This window comes from Haliaeetus albicilla, chromosome 5 (genome assembly GCF_947461875.1).
Source record: "Haliaeetus albicilla chromosome 5, bHalAlb1.1, whole genome shotgun sequence".
In the NCBI taxonomy this organism is placed as follows: Eukaryota; Metazoa; Chordata; class Aves; order Accipitriformes; family Accipitridae; genus Haliaeetus; species Haliaeetus albicilla.
Window position 1 is genome coordinate 8,289,010 of NC_091487.1, and position 17,469 is coordinate 8,306,478.

The 17,469-nt window shown below is 43.7% G+C and overlaps 1 protein-coding gene across 6 annotated transcripts in view; it reads left to right on the plus strand.

Annotated features, from left to right (window-relative positions):
• The first annotated feature begins 3,713 nt into the window (after positions 1–3,713).
• The window catches only part of RHOJ (ras homolog family member J), a 62,806-nt gene continuing 49,050 nt past the window's right edge, over positions 3,714–17,469 (plus strand). For 2 of the 6 annotated variants that reach the window (XR_011324627.1, XM_069783238.1), the window contains exon 1: positions 3,714–4,576. Coding sequence is in view for 3 of the 6 variants with exons in the window: in XM_069783238.1 (XP_069639339.1) it covers positions 4,399–4,576 (178 nt within the window). In the remaining 3 variants the exon portion in view is untranslated. The remainder of the gene's footprint in view (positions 4,577–17,469) is intronic. The other 4 variants (XR_011324625.1, XR_011324626.1, XM_069783237.1 and 1 more) reach the window with 3 other exon arrangements.

Below are 17,469 nucleotides of genomic sequence, written 5' to 3' on the forward strand. Positions count from 1 at the left end.
GGATGATGAAGGGGAGGGTTCAGGAGGACAAGACCTAGGGAAAAATAAGGCCCCTATAAAATCAAGGCGGTCAGGTCTGGTGAGGAAACCAGTTAATGGAGAAAATTCCCCTAACTGTCAATTTTTAAGCTCATAAGATTGCACAAAGGAAGATGACTGCATTGCAGGAGGCACTGGAGAAACGTGGGAGAGGCAGGGTTGGCCAGAGGAAGAGAGCAGGGAGAGCACGATAGAGCATCATATCCTTTTTTCCCTTCTGCAAGCCTGCAGAGAAATATTGAGTAGAGTTAATTGGCAATCATATTGTTCATTGCAGAGCTAATTAACTAATTTGCAAGTCCTTCATCTCCTACAGATCTTCTCACCAAAATTTCTTGCACCACCCTTGAACTTGCTAATCCCCAAGGAAGTGACTCTAGGGACTGCTCTGTCAGATATGTGCTGATGAAGATGAAGCTGATGTTTCCACACAGACATGTGGAAGTTGGACTTACTCAGCAGTCCCAGGAATAGAACTGCTGCCAGTTAATTTGTTAATTAACAAAAGGTCAGAGGCACTTCATCTAAAGCAGAACTCTTTGCTTGAGGAACTTCGCTAGAAAGTGCCTCAGGTGACATCTTCATTCCACAGTGCTAATAGCACCTGCCCATATCTATTATCTATTTTAGCCTCCCTTCTTGCCATGGTGGCCTTGGCAAGAAGCCTGTAAAACGAGTAGGAAACAAACTGTGTTGGATACCCAAGAGCCACACATATTTAAAAAAGCTTTCCAAGTAATCAGACTAGTTGGGTTCACTTTTTTGCTTCAGCCACGTCTTTCCAAACTTTGTGGCTTGGAACCAGCCTGCTCTAACTGAGATCTTATGAGCAAATCTGACCATTTCTAACCTGATTAGTAAAAGAGCAAAAAAGCCCTGGATCCAGATTACATCACCAGACCTTCTGAGCTTTGCTAATAATTACCAATAACCCTGTGACTTCCATGCTGGGGCTCACAGGCAGCTCTGTTCTGCAGAAGTCCCCTAAGTAGTCTTAGGGGAGCTGAAACTTGCACAGCAACCGCAGAAGGGTCAGCTTAACTTCAAGCATTGTCACTTGCAATTTGCAGGTTAAGAAATCTTTTGTAAAATGTAACAGGATTGCCTCAAACTTTACTAGACTGCTAGACGACAGGACTGACTGTTAATTCACACAGCAGATTCCGGGCCAATTTTGCAAGTAAAAGATACAACTGCAGAGTAGCAGAGGGGATAATGTCTCAACCTCATGAGAGAAAAGTGTAAAACAGTGTGATTATACTTTGTTGCAATTAAACCAGCTCTTAAGATATTTTGGTCCAGCTGATCTGAATGATGACAACCCAGGTTAAGTAATGAACTTAAAGAAAACATATGTTTTTAGTCCAGATACAGGTGTTATAACTTTATCATAACTCCTCTAAAGCTGTATGTGTGATCTATATAGGTAAAGCAAAACTGTAGCACTGAATTTGAGTTGTACAGGCAAGATGTCAGCCTTCCTCACCTTCAAGATAAACTCATCCTGTTGGCCTCTTCCACACAAGCCATTAGATAGGCTCTAACAGCGTGGCTGCACTTCCATTATGCATGCTAAGGGATGTAAGTTCTTTTATTAATGCATCTTAATGAAAACTGGTTCCCTACAAAGCTTCCCATACATCAGAGCTTAGAATTGGTAAGGTTTGCAAAGACCCTCCAGTTCAGCCCCTTGATATTTTGAGTATCACAGAAGCTATCCCCTTTAAGTAATTTTCAAAGACCCTTTAAAGAAAGGTGGAGAGGAAAATAAAGTATGTTAAAGCCTCCAGAGAAACAGCAAGGGAATTTCATTGTTTAACCTCTTGCCAAAAAATGGAGGTGGGCACAGTCCTGCTGAGCCTGCCCAGTGTTATGGTCGAAGCGATACAGTCCTGCTGCGCATGAAGGAATAAGCCATGGAGATTTTGTTGTAGGCCTAAATCTGGGCTAAGTAGCATTAAAGCTTGCCTTAACTACTGTATGTTGGATGTTGAAAAAGCTTGGAGATGGATTATGCCTGTGTAAAATGGGAAACAAGATAGCTGTTGCTTTTGTCTGATAGAAGTAATGGAGAATTGAACCATGAATTATTGGAATTCTTTGCTTCCTCAGGCTCTTCAGTTACCTTGCAACAGCATGCACTTACTCATATATTTGGCGAATTTACCCAACAAGGTCACTAGATTGGTAAGCAAAGGCAGAGAGGGTATCAGTGTGCTAGTACCTACTCAGCTACATAATAGCTAAATAGAGGCACAGGCTTGGAGTTTGACCTCGATTGCAACTAGAAAGCTTAAAGAATAAATCCCTGTAACACTTGATGCCCCTCAGGATGACCCAGCTGTGCTGTTGATGGTGGAAGTGATCAGCAGAGTAAATGCTTGGAGAACAGGTCTTTAGGTGCCCAGAGCTCACCAGTTTTCTTAGAGAAACCTCAGCCTGGGGCTGTAGTTTTGAAGCTAAGACGATGCCACCTGAACTCCTACCTGTGGGAAACCCTTTAGTGATGCCCTGTGACGGTGGGTGTGATACTGGGCCTAACAAACACTGCCTACTTAAGATCCCTGTTGTCAACCAGGAGGAGGACATGGAGAAGATGGAGAACATGGGGCATGGTGCACAAATTACTGAATGACCAAGACTCTCCTGAGCCTCTTCACTGCAAAAATTGAAAGACACTGCAACTTGGGGCTAAGGACGTTCATCATTAAGGTTGTGTTTCTCTTTACTCATGCAGTTTGGGGCTAAGACAGTTTCTCTCTAAGGTTGTGTTGGTCTTCACACTCCCAGGTGTGTGTTGCTCTAAGTCTGTGTGTGCTTTTGGGCATTTCTTTCTAACCAGGCATGAGCAAGGTGGGGGAGGCATTAGCACCGGTGTGCTTCCCTGTGGAGTCCCGGCTGGGGGTTGTTTCCCCTTTTCAAAGCCTTTGAGTCTTGTGGAAGGGAAATGCAGCGAGCAGGATGTGCTGGGCTGTTGTATTGGGGTTAATGTTAATGTCTGGCTTGTTTCTGCTGGAAATTGCAAAATCTTTCCTGTGGAAGGAGCAGGGAGTTTGGCCCTTCGTGTGCATATAGGCTGTTATATATTTAAATGGAGAGAAGACTTAGGAGGCACGTGAAACACTGGAACAAAACAGACGAGGAGGCAGGAATCATATATTTCAAAGCTGTTTTTCCACAGACTGCTATGCAGTGTTTTTATTTTTTTTTTTTAATTTTTTAATTCCTGTAACTCTTAATTCCACTTCTTTCTCTCTGTCTGTGTTTACATATTTACACTAAGAGGGGAAAAACTCCCTCTTTTTCTTTTTCTGGGTGGATGAGGGGAAGTGCAAGAGAAACCGAGTGCCTGAATTGAAAAATCAATTATTTATTCTGTCTAACAAAGTTTAAAGAGCTATAGCCACAGACAGTTGACATTAAACTCTACCTACCCACTACAGCTCCCGTCTGCCTTTCCACCTCCCCCCCTTTCCCCTCCGAAATGGAAGAAAACACCTATCCCGAGATCGGAGGAGATCACTCCTGGGAACAAGAGACAACCCTGAGACAGGGGCACAGCTCGCAGCCTCCCCGTACCCTGCCTGGCCACGTCGGTCCAACGCTCGCATCTTTCCCAGCCTCGCCGAAATCCAACTCGCCCCTCTGGGTGCCGGCAGCCCCGAGAGCAGCTGGAGCGCAGGATGGAGCAGGACGCCTAAAAACTTCGTTCTGCAGAGAGACCTCTAGTGTTTTTCTTTCTCCATGTCCTGGCAGAGTTCCTCCAAAGTACAAATACACACAGAGCTCCCATTGTTTGCAGCCCTTCACAAGCCCACTGATCCTAATATGGAATTCAGCAGGAAACCCATGATTTCCTGACACACAGCAAGCTGGAGAAAGAAAGGAAAAACTCCATTAAAAACCTCCAGGCTCTCCTCCATGTTAGAAATGAAATGGAAAATGGAGTGGATTTAACAGGAATCCCTGATTCCTGTGGCCAGGCTGGAGGAAGGGAGACACGAATCAAAGCTGCAGGCTGCTGATATTTTTTAAGTCGCAATAAACACTGAGAACTCCGGGGCAGGATGAAGATTTCCTGACTCGGACGAACGAGAAAGGACAGATTGCTTTTTTATGATATTCTTCTCTATATATTTAATTTATTCACCTCGATGATTCTCTTGACTGATCTGGTAATTGTTAGAAGCGGCTGTGACAGCCTGGAAACATTAGTATGATTTCCTGAGTTTGAGATTTGCTGCCCCCCCCCCCCCCAAACTCAGGAAAAGTCAATACAATCGCACTTCATTTTTCCTTCATGTGCACTTGGAAGTCCTGGGAGCAGCAAGAGCAGCGGCAGCGGCGGCAGCAGCAAGAATGAACTGCAAGGAAGAAGATGACAACTGCACTGACGGGAGCAGCAATAACACGAAGAAGATGTTAAAATGCGTGGTGGTTGGGGATGGTGCAGTTGGGAAAACCTGTTTGCTGATGAGTTATGCCAATGATGCCTTCCCAGAGGAGTATGTCCCCACTGTTTTTGACCACTATGCAGGTAAGAAAGTGCTTTAAAAGAAATTTAATTGAGAGCTCCACGAGAGCCAGGAGGGAGGTAAAGGAAGCTCAAGGAGAGGAGAGGACGGTTCAAAGGGGACGCATGGGTTACTTCTTGTCCGGGAGTGTGATTTGGGCCTGGATGGTAGCCAGGCAGCTTAGGTGGCAGCTCATACAATTGGGGCAATGCAGGATTTATTCAGAGAACTTATTTGCCTGCTTCTCATTTTTATTTTGGTTTTGGCAAATAAGCAGCATTAGGGATGCAATTAAATCCACAGGATTTTGGGGACAACAAATATAATTCAGCCTCCATCAATTTGTATTTTTGCTTTGTTTTTGAAATTCTGATGTTCTGAACTTCACAGGCTGCAGTTATGATGAAGACTATATATATATACATAAAAATATATGCTATTGGTGATCTTGTACCTCACGGCAAATGATGCATAAATTACAATATTTATATCCTATTTAAAGAGTAATCTTTGAGAAAACCAGCATAGTCTCTTTCAGTGCTGTCAGAATGTAATGCTCCTTTCAGAGACATTTGTTACTCCATCTATAAATACATTTTAATACTATAACTTGATGGTAGGGAAAGCAGAAGTGGTGACTGGTTTGAGTACTTTATAATGAGGGAATTTGTAGTATAAGAAAAAAATATGAGCATAATCAAGACCATCGATGATGTTCGCTGCATTGCTGTGCAAAACAGACCCACAGATTAAGTGCCATATTCACAGGCCTCTTTCTGTAGCAGTTACTTATTTTACCCAGCTGTGCCCAAAGTTATCACGCAGATGGTCTGATAGGCTAAAACTGTTGATCAAACTTCTGTTTAAATTTTCCTATCCCAAATTCTGCTGTTTTTCTTCTCTTGCTGCTCCTTTGGCTTACGGTTGTTGTTGTTTATGAGATCCCTGAAAAACGGATTCTAGAAGCACTGCAAAGCTCATTGCTTATCTTGCAGCAGCAGTTGGAGTTTCCCTCATTCTCTCCCCACCTCCTTAAAAACTGAATTTTCATGGCGTGGCTTATCATAGATTTGGTATTCTGTAATGGGAAAATCTCTGTTTTCATTCTGGCTTCATGTCAGGTTTAGCAGATGAACTGGCCAAACAAGAAAGCTGTGTAATTGCAGAATCTGATCCATGGAAATGTGAAGACCTTTTCCTCCACAAGAGTGGGCAGTGTCACTTCTAATGCAAGCAACGCTCTCTTTCCTCTACCCTTCCCACCAGATAGATGAAATGACCATTTTAGAAAAAAACCTTTACCCAGACAAGATATAAGAATATTGCGTGGTGGAAATAAGTACTTCCATGAGCCAAAAACCCTAAGGAAGCCTGGCTGCATGGATTTATGTCTTATATTGCAACAGCACCCACTTTCCCATGATAAGCTGAGCTCTGCTTGTCCCTTACAGCTTTGCTTCCCAGCAATACGCCCCTGTCCTTCACTGTCTCCCATGCCCTGCTAATACCTCTGCATATGGAAAAACTCATACAATAGCCGATACCAGACCACGTATGCATTTTCCTGCAGGCTGGGTGGTTTTGGTGTGAGTGTGGGTGCACACATGTGTGCACACACATAGGCGCTGATGCCAGCCGGGCAGGCTGGCACCCGGTGGGGGCACCACTCCGAGTTTCTCTTCCCTAGCCAGCCACGGGTGACTCGCAGGGACGTGCTTTGATTTTGTTTCCTCTCTGTCAGAAGCGGTAGAAATTGCTGGTGGGTTCAAAAGTTACTGAGGGAGAGGAGGGCTGAGAGGGGGACAGGAAGATGAAGAGTGTCGCTGCGTAATCTTTATTTCCTTAGGGTGCCAGGTAAAAGCAGTATGCATGCACTTTTAAATCAAGCTGTGTTTTCAGGGTTTGAAAATTTAGACTGCTAAAATATCTCCAGCTAGTCTTATTTGCCTTCTTAACTATTACAGTACATAAATATAAACTAAAAATGTTTTCAATGAGAAAGTTCAGAAAGATAAGGGAAAAAATAACTCTGTATATTAACATGCTATTCTGAGACCAAACCCTGTCCAGCAGCAGTGGTCAAAACCAGCATTGATCAAAAACGGAATTTCAGTCTTTTGAGAAATCCCATCATTTATTAAACCAATTTCACTACAAAACTGCACAGAGAATTGAGCAGTGGAAATGACTTCTGGAGCAGAGTGCTGGAAAAAATCCCACTCATAAAACATAAAAATATTACATGGCATAAAGTATAACATAACCTATTTAAAATACTGTGGGTATTGAGAGAGAAAAGAGCTCGCCGGGGGCAACCTTACCCCTGAGCTTACAGCCTTTAGGGTATCCTATTGCAGCAGCCCCTTCCACAGCTATCTGCGTGGCAGCCCGCGGTCAAGAGGAGAGGTGGCAGGGCAGTACCGTGGGCATAGCGGTGCCGTGGGCATGGCCATACCACAGGCACCATGGCACACAGGGAGGCTTCACACATGGGCAGATCCTGCAGAGTGGTTGAGGCTCTGGAAAAATCACATTTGAATTTACCCCAGGGAACTGGTTTGCCTGCCCCTGCCCTTGCCCCTGCCAAAACCAACTGTTTCAACTTTCCCAAACAAGCTGAAACCATTTGATTCAGTTCTGTGCTGGAAATGCTCAAAAGCAATTAATTGCTGCAGATTTTTGCAAAGCTGCACTTTCCATTGAAGGTTTTTCACCCAGGCGTTATTACCAGCAGTTGTGAGTCCCAGGGCATTTACCAATTTCCTCCTTTCTAATGGAAAAAGGGGGTGGTGATCTCAGAGCAGTTTCTCACTGCCGCAACTCCAGCGACTCGGGAGAGACAGTGATACTCTCCAGCCCAGCGTTGGGAAAAGCTCCAGATGCACCATTGCCGTGGCCAAGGCGTTAACCGTTCACGGCCCCACAGCACCAGCTGCGTTTACTTGCCCTGCTGCATTGCATCTTTTCAGTTCCTTCCCCAGGCATGTTTTCACGGCACGGGTGAAGCAGGTGAACATACAGACAAGGGTGGCCCAGAGGAAGCAACCAACGTTTCAAAGGGCTCAGCTCCAATGCTATTAGATCTGTACCATACTTATTCAGTGCCTTTCACATGAAGGGGCTTGAAACCGCTTTATGAAATTTGGGCCCAACCTGCCTCTAAGAAAATCAAAGGCAGTAGATGGATTTCGCCCAAGGAAGGAACAGGCTTTCTGCAGATAACTTACACGGCGTTTACAACTCAGATACGGCGATGCCTGGGACAAAAGGCTGTTGGTGTTTCACCGTGTATGGAGCTGCACTGTACAAAAGTCCAAACCAGTTATTAGCTCTGCACTAGTAAAATTCTGCCACAAATTTCACCCACAGTCCACAAAAATGAATTTGTTCAGGGCCTGTTGCCAGGGTTGGGATGTGATGGATGTAGACTAGGGTCAGAGGCAATGCCAGGGAGATGGGGAAGGCAAATTTGTTACTTGGATACAAAAATGGTTTCTTTTGTTGGATGTGTGGAAGTTTATGAGTCTGGTAATTTCTCAAGGCATTTTGAAGAGGTTTTGCTGGAGGCCAGAGCTCTGAGTAGGTTTCCTTACCTTTGGTGAATTTCCAAGTCCCGCACTGAAAGGCTTTAGCCACGAGGTAAATGGCTATTTCTACAGCAGGCAAACCAAAGTGCTATCCCAGTGACAAACAGGATATTACTGGCAATAACTGTAACAATAGGGACTGTTTGGATAGTGAGTAGATGCTTTAATATGCTGGTTCCATTCTGTCTTTTGAACATCAAATGCTGATTTTCCATGAGCAAAGGTCTCTCAGTCAGGGTGACTTGTATTGTATCTAGCTATGTGAGGTTATAAATGTTTAATTAGGGCTGAGGTTGTACCAACAAAAAAATTCAATTCAGCCACTAGCAGAGTTGGTTTAATAGTACCAGAATTAACTGGCTTGCTCTATGAAACACAGAAGGGAGATGTGTGTTATTTGTTACTTAGGCAGCCACTAAGCATCCCATTTGGTATTCATGAACCCTAAAAAACCAGCAATTTTTCACATGAAATTTATTCACCCTAAAACTTATATCCAGGCTTCCTAGAGAGGTGGTCAATGCCCCAAGCCTGTCAGTGTTTAAGAGGTATTTGGACAATGCCCTTAATAATATGCTTTAACTTTTGGTCAGCCCTGAAGTACTCAGGCAGTTGGACTAAATGATCACTGTAGGTCCCTTCCAACTGGAACTATCCTATCCTGTTCTGTTCTATTCTGTTCTATTCTATTCTAAAAGTGATTTTTTTTTTTAATGTAAAAAAAACCTCAGTGATTGAGCAGCAGTACCTCAATGCCATGCTACTAACTTGGCCCACTGTGCAGACAAAGGTGAAAAGACTCATTAGATGGTTGAAGTCTAAGGAGAAGAGGATGGTGAGTCTTAAACTGTCTAGTTTAGGCATAGCACATAGATGAATGTCATACAAATAGCTTTAGGAGCCAAAGTTGCATCTTTGATAAACGAGAGAGTTCAATCCCTCCAAAGCAGAACTGCAAAGCATCTGCACTAAAGACATAAAGTAGATGGCGTAAATGTGTCCCTCCCTCCCGTCATATGTCGGCACAAACTGGTGAACATTTATAAATAGTGAATCCATTTGAAAAAAATTAGCAGTGGCATGTGATCAGCTAATGAATAGCATACAGAATAGTTCAGCCATGACTGAAGCTCTGTAAATTAAAAGCAATATAGAAGACGACAGCCGTTAATTACTGTTAGGAGACACATTTTTGTTCTTTAGTGATGATTCAATCTAATCTGTCTGCCTTTGCACTGAAGTGGGCTGGAGTGCTCAGCAGTCTTGCAGAGCGGTGATCCCAACGCTGCCGGCCGTGCGGGAAAGGAGAGTCTTCTGTTCTGGCATTTTTATTAGAATAGGAGCAGTACTACTGCTCTTGCCAAGAGCAGTCAGCTTGTACCTGTGCAAATCCATAAATCTATTATATCCTGCCCGTATGCCACAGCACCGATTCAAATCCCTGTTCCTCATGTCCTCCCATGAAAGAGAGTGGTTGGAAGTGGGCTGTCGCTGATCATCGGGCTGCCCATGGCTGGTCACTCAGTCCTGGGGCAGGCAGGAGCACCCAAGGGAGACTGGGACCACCCTGACACTGTCGATGGGCCATGCACGGAGCAGCTTTGCCTTGTAGCGTCTCCCCGTGGGGGAGGAACCACCAGCCAAGATATGGCAGAAACCAGACGTGAGCCGTAACATCCCAAATTTCTCCAGCTACAGGCACAAGGGCACATCTGTCCACACTTTTGATGTGCTAGTTATTTTTAAATGAGTGCCAATGCACACTGCTTTCGACTGGTTTCTTCTTGCCATGGCGTGTAAGCAATGACTTAAACCCCATACCATCAGGTTTTTTCGCCCATTTAAACTTTATTAAACAGGAAAAGACTACCCAAGGAGATTTGCAATTTCTGCATGGGTGCTGCCGTGGGAGTGTTCACACTACCACATTCTTGAGACAGTTGTCTCCTATAAACAGTCTTGGTAGCACATTAGACAAACCCTTCATGTGATGTTTGGGGTCATTAAACTGAAAGAGCTATAAATAGCACTGAAAGAGAGCTGTGATGTTTATTTGCATGGATGTTTGCAGTGGGTTTTTTTTCCTTTTAATGTTCATCCAATTTTGATCGTACAGATTTGAACTTTATCCTTGAGACAAGAAAGCATTGACTCTTTTAAGATCTGGCTCTTTAGACTAGCAGCCACAGAACAGATATGTTCATTTTGCCTCTTGGGACCTAAAAGAACTTCTCTGCTAATCTTCCTGGTATCATCCAGAATAAACCAGGGATCTCAATAAAACATTCAGGGTATAACACAACAGAAACCCACCAGTGCAATTCAAAGGTTTTCATGGCTGGCTTTTTTGAAGATAAATTTTACAGAACCACTACTTCTTAGGCTCCCCACAGAAGGTTTCATTCTGTGCCCTCTGTCACATAAGCCGGAGAAGATCTAGTGATCCTCAGGCTTTTTCACGTCCAGGAAGCCTAGACAGTCTTTATGCCGAAAAGCTGCTTTTTGCCTGAATCACCATGGTTTTTCCACATTCGGATGAAGCAGACAGCATATACGCTCCCAAGCATTTTAAGACTTTTTCCTTCTGAAGATGTTTTACAGTATGTGAAGACTTGAGATAACTATCGCTCATATCTCGCTTCCTCACACACATCCCTCTATTGTCCCGTGGGTGCACAACCCACTCGAAGCCCGTGGAGACAGAGGTGTGTGCATGCTTTGTGATCCTATTTACTCAGGGCAGATCTCTTCTGCAGCAGTGCTCGGAGCACTGCAGTGACAAAGACCCTGTTGTCCCCTGGTGCTACTGAAAAGCAGCTGTGGCTGGGGAGGAGCCTGCAGCACCTGAGCTGCTTCCAATCTTTGCCTCTGGCTCCGTTATATAGCTTCTCTCTGTACTGTTGCCGTTCCTGGTTTGATTTTACACTGACAAAAGCTTTATGCTACAAAGAGACACAAAAGAACTCTGCACTAATCCCTCCTATACCCGCCAGCATCTTGCTGATCACCCAGCACTCAACTGACAGCCCAGAAGCTGCAGAGAACTGATTTCTTCATCCAGTATTGGCAGTCAGTGGATGTCCTCGTCAGGAGTTGGACCATTTGGATGTGTATTGGTGATTCGGATGTAGAATGATGGGGTTTTTTTAAGGTCAGCCACAGTCCTGAGGGAATGGGTTAGAAAGATGAGAAAGTCAAGTGGCTTAAAAAAAAATATTTCTTTGCATGGTATGTGATTAGCCCAAGGAACATCACTGTACAGAAGTTACTGAGGACAAAATTTTAACAAGGTTTGCAAAAAGGGAGGTTGGACCAGATATCAGGGAGATTGAGTGCTATCATAAACTAATGAAAAAGATTTCTGCAAGAGATAATAAAATGTGAGCCTTCTGTTAGAGGCCAGGAAAAGACATAAATTTGGTCTGATGAATGGCAAATTATATTAAATCTGCTCACTGCTACATCAGAGATGAAGACTTGACTCCTTCAGCTGTGAGTTTGGCCCAATCCAGCACTCATGTACTCAGTGCTGTAGAAAGGGACTTTTTGGAATGATTCTTCTGATATATGGATGGGCAAACAGATTTTGAAATGTTGCTTATGCAGCAATGGACTGTGGCAGAGAGACATGGAGGGCTTCCTCCGGAGCACAAAAGGAGTTAACAGTGGAAGCGATGACAAAATGACCCTTTTCTTCTCCACTACTCCAAGACAGCCAGTCTTAGTCTTTCCCTCCCCTTCTAATCAGCGTAACATTGCAGGAGGTGACATCAGCTGAGGAAACCAAAACTGAAACTGTGGCCTCTGGCTCTTGAAGGACAATCTCTACAGTTTGAACTAACAATCATATCAATTATCTTAAAATCAATAATTGACTCAGTATATGTGGCCAGCCATCCACCCCAGGGGACGAAACCACTTACAGTGGTGCCAGACCAGGTACGTGTTGACAGCCAGGCAGATGCTTTTCAATAGCAGATGCTCCACATGTAGGAAATAAAAACAACTTAGCAAAGAAGTCCAAGCAGCCAAAATTCCTAGACATGTACAAACTTCTTCATTTCTGCGGGATGTGACAGTGTTTTTACTAAGTCACCGTTACAATGGCTTAGTTACTGATTAAGTCAATGCAAAATACCTCCACTGAAACTTCCTTCTCATTTTCTGTTCTCTTGATAAACCTTGATACCTTGATGTCTATCCTAGTGATACACATCGTTGCTACTGTGTATCACTGTGTATTTTTTGCCCTGCAGGCAGTGCCTTTCCTATGTTCTAACTTTCCAGTTGTTATGGCCAGACCTAATGACATCATGGAAATGGCAAGGGATGAGGAAGAGCAAACATATTTCCTTCAATTGTTCTGTTCAGACAAAGTCATTAAACAGTAATGACATCTCCTGTCAAATTATTATTTATCTTTGCAATGAAAAAAATCCAAGTTATTATATTTCTAGCCTGCTTTTAAGAGTGATCACTCACCAGTCTCCTGTCAGATATATTGTTCTTGTATCCCAAGTGATGGGTCTTCTTGCTAAGTCAGGGAATAAGTTACTGAAGAATAAAAGCTTTATGAATTGTCACCCCAAGTTTTATCCCAAGAGGCACTGAATGAATGAATTCTAGACTGGATTTATGAACTGGCATCCATATCTCTTTTTTCCCCAAATAAGATCAGGGAAAATGCATTTTAAAATAACATCTAATAATTAAAAGCTAAAAAGAAAAGAAGTTGATTTACCTTATTCATTATCAAGCATTATTTGCATTCAAACTCAGAAGTCTCTTACCCAAGACAAGCCATGCTACCAGCAGCCTTGGCTGAATGCAGGGACTAGACCTTACATGCAACTTCTACATGTGTGAAAATGCTCAAGTGCCGTTCATCAGCCAACAACTTTCTCATGTACCCAGGTGGACAGGAAAGGTCTCCCAGATCTGAGAATTAATCATTACACCTCACTGCACTCCTAAGCACCGTCCATCATGTCTCAGCAGTGAGGACACAGCCAGGTGAGCATAGCATGAGGGAGGATCCAATGATACAATCCAACCGTGTGGTTGGTGCCACCTTTCGCTGAAACAGATGCAGATCCCATTATGCAGTGACAGCTTTTCCTTAGTATTTGTTATGTAGCATACATATTCATAGATTTATGACCAAGAGCAAAACCCTCTTCTTAAACAGATATCACTGTGGGCATGGAAAGTCATCATATGAGAGTAGGCAAGATGGCTTGGAAGGGTCCTGGGGGATGCAGTGCCATCTGCACCCTGTGGCACTTGCTGGTAAGTGGTGTCCCCAGATAGTCCCCATAGCAAAAGTGGTGTATTTGGGATCCCAAGGAAGAGGAAGGTGTGAAAGACCATGAAAGCTTGGTATTTCAGCTAGCACAGTTCCCCAGACTTAGCGTGGGTCCAGTGCACCAGCAAATCCAGCAGTGGGGTTGCCCCAGGGTTGCCTTTCTGCCTCAGGGACTGGCACAGCAATGTATCCATAAATATGAAATGCCCCAACCGGCCTCAGGGGAAGAGAAGGCTGGAAAAACCATTCACTGACAGGAGAAGCACTGGGAAAAAAATTTTAAAAAATCCTCCCAAAGGAGGGAGGTGGACAGCTGTAAAAATATTCCCAAGCACAGTGGCACAGGGGGCACAGTCAGGAGGGTGATGGCTTGGGAGCAGGAGGGGAAAAGCAGCACGGCGCTGTACCAGGATCCTCACTCCTGGTTCAGGACAGTATGCAAGTGTATCATGGAAACAGCAGTCCCAGTGATGAGCACAGGAGCCAGCACTTCGGCATCTGAAAGAGTTAAAGAGGACCGTGCAGAGGGGCTGGACAAAAAGGTCCTGCCACAGTGCAGGAGGACGCCTGAGATGACTCACTAAAACTACTTTCCAACCCCTGCAATTCTGAGGGGATGGAGGCCACGTCTCTTATTAAAGACTTTCTGGCACAGACATCTAGCTATAACTTTGAAGTAATGATATTAACAGTATCTGCTAATGCTCAGCTTTCTGCAGACTTTAAGGAAAAGAACAGCTTCAGCAATGAGTGGGAAAACATACATGTTCAAACATAACAGTTTTCATCCCCTGGGAGATGGGACAAAAAGAGCATCTATTTACAATAATAATGCTGCTTTGCTGAGAACAGACCATAAGGAAAATCTCATAAGGTTGGAAAATGTGTTTTAAGTTCACAAACTGTCTCATGCTCCAGCTCCAGAGCGGGCAGCTGTCCAGCTGCTGTGAGCAGCTCTGTCCTCGAAGGCCAGACCCTCCCCGTCTCAGACACTCTCCGTTTCTGAGCAATCTCCCCAGCTCCATTTCAGAAGTGGTTAGCTTACCTCACTGGGTTTTCCTCCAATAACTAGGCATAGGGTCAAAGACTTTTTCTAATTTGGGGGGCCCAGTTGCTTGAGATCCTGTCCATGAGCAGCAGAAGTGCAGAGACCTGATTTTTCATTTAAAAGGTGAGGCGTTTCCACCAGGGAATCTCAGTGAGTTTCACACTGAAGATGTCTCCTGAGACCATCTATTTTATGCTACATATATATCAAGCAATGGCTTGTGGAAGTAATGCCCAGGACTTCATGTTGTCCATTCAAGCTTGGACGAGAGTGCTGCTATTGAAAGGTTGGGTTGTATGAGCCCATTCCCAAATGGCTCCATAAAGGCACACAAACTTCACTGAGGGCTCAGGGTCTATCTACATATAGATTACAAAATACCTCTGGAGAGGTATTTTGCACGTTTATTTTTGTTTCGTTATAACTACACATAGACCTTTTCAGCTATATGAAAACACAAAGGATACTACAGAATTGCTTGCAATTTCTTTCTAGTTTAATGCCATTTTTGCTCTCTGAAAACTTGTCATTAAAATTTTCAGCAAAAGTATGAACAAAAGCCAGGAGGGCATTAGTACGCTCTTATTTAAGCTCTTAGAAAGACCCTTTAACTGAACAGTGCTGCTTTGCTTTGTTCTGTGTATGCAACCAGTAAATCTCAAAAATCAAGTACAATTCCCTTCATCTCATTGCCTTCTAGTTACTGCTCAGAATACCTAAGCCTGTTCCAGGAATACAAGGGAGTAACATCTCCCATTAAAAAATATATGTGAAATATAGCTTTAAGAAAGTAATTTTCCAGGAATACCATCCATGAAAACAGGATCAAACTCAACATTAAAAGAGGAGTTCATATTCCAAAAAATATTCAGCTAATCTGCCAGAAACTAGGCCTTACGGAAGAACTCCAAATTAGCTGAGCCAGTTCATGATATCATTAATATGGAGAATTTCCCTTGCCATGCATAGTAATATTCTCTGATGGAGTGTGCCACTTGGAGATCAGCTGGGATTTACCTAAACCATTCAGTTTGGTTCAAGTCCACAGGGGTGAGGTTGCTGTGGTTCTTGTTATTTTAATATTTTAGAGTGTTAAGTGCATTTTCTCCCTCTAGTCTCCCTCCTGGGAAACTGCTGAAATGGTGAAATAATTCATTCATATTACCCAATTTATTTCTTTTCCTGTAAAAAGCTGCTTGTAGCAATACCATAAGTCTCTCCTGATGCTTCCAAGGAAGAAAGAAGCAACGGGGAGTGGGAATGCAGAATGAGGTCCCCAATCTGAATTAATGCTTGACAGAGGAAATCTATGCCAAGAAAATGGTGGAACGGGAATAACTTGTGTTGTCTCCATATGGTGCCCCCAACTGGGTTTCTTTCCCCCTGTTCCCTATTTAAATGCATGAACGTGAGAGATTAAAAACAAGTCTTGTAACAATTTTGCAAGGAAAACATTATTTGAGGCTATGCCCAACAGGGTGGAAAATCCTGAGGACACAAGGGAACCATGTCCCTGGCTGAGTGCATTCACAGCATGTCATGGTGAGGTGCCTGAGACAATTCATACAAAGACCACTTGACTAGAGAGCACCTTGTACCTTCCATCACATTAAGTCCTTCCAGGTCTTGATCCCCTTTCTGCAGTTGCCTCCACCTTTCAGAATGAATAGCCGCATTTCCTTTTCTCAGTATTTATTTTCCACATTGCTTTTTTTTCCTCAAAGAATAGGGTCTTCCCACCTGAAATGTTAGAGAAAAAGAAAGACGGTTTGTCTCTCCAAAGCATGCCTGGGTGCAGCATGGGACATGGAGCTGGCCAGAACTAGATATGGGTCCTGCAGACACATCTCTGAGCCAGCTGGGTCCAAAACCAAACCACAGACATTGCACACATAGCAGCTGCCCCACAAGCACCGAGTGATAATTATTACCGTGTGTCTCCTCTGATTTCCTCAAGCGCTGCCGAGCTGGTGAGGACTGCAGCCGGCCAGGGCATGAGAGCAGATGTTCTTGCCTTCTGACAGATGTCAGCTCTGCCCGATGGAAAATGCCATCCAAGATGAGGGAAAACCAACAAGCAGCCAGACAGGGCTTTGCAGGACGGTAGTGGGACCACCCTGCAGTGACCACTATCCATTGCAGAGATCATCCAGCAGCCATCTCTTTCCTGGCAAACCCCTGCCACAGCATACCATAAAAGCATGATCTCAGTGTTGCTTCTTGTGCGCAAGCTAAGGAAGGTCAAAAAAAGCCAAGCAGCTGCATGAGAATCAAAAAAAGCAGAAGAAAATAGGAGAGAAGAATTTGAGGAGGGTGGGAAACAAACGTACTCCTCAGAGGATGGAGGCGAAAGGTATGTTTAGGAGAAGACACTCCAGAAGCAATCCATAAACCCCAAACAAGTGATTTGTAACAACAATGTTTTGGGGGATATGACTCATGATTTTGAACTTTTGGGGTTAGCAAAAGTTCTGGCCAGAGCATTTCTGATGAACTATCCCACCAAGAGAAAATGCTGACTCATGAAAGTTGAAGCATTTTTTAAATACTTGGAAGGACAAATTCTTGAGGTCCAGGGCCCTCTGGTTATTTCTGACAGTGCAGCAAGAAAGACCTAAATTGAAAACAAAATATCTGAAGGTTTTGTTTTCATTCCATTGTAAAATGAAAATAAATTGTAAAACCTCAGAAGTTGTCACAAAGCTGAATTATCATCCCCCTGGCCAGTTCTAGTTGGTTACTGTTATTATCCATTTTACAGTTATTGTAATCATTATTATTCAAAGGCAGACTTACTCCCACTTCCTCTAAAAGAAATGTTTGTGCAACAAAGACAAAAATTTCCAAGGAAAATGCCTCAAATAGCATGAGCTCAGGTGTGGTTTTAGGCTTTCTCAATACGAAGAGCTGCAGTGGTTGCAGGGAGAGGTTGGTAATCCTTACAAGCTTTGGCAAACCTAATGGCAGAACCAGGCA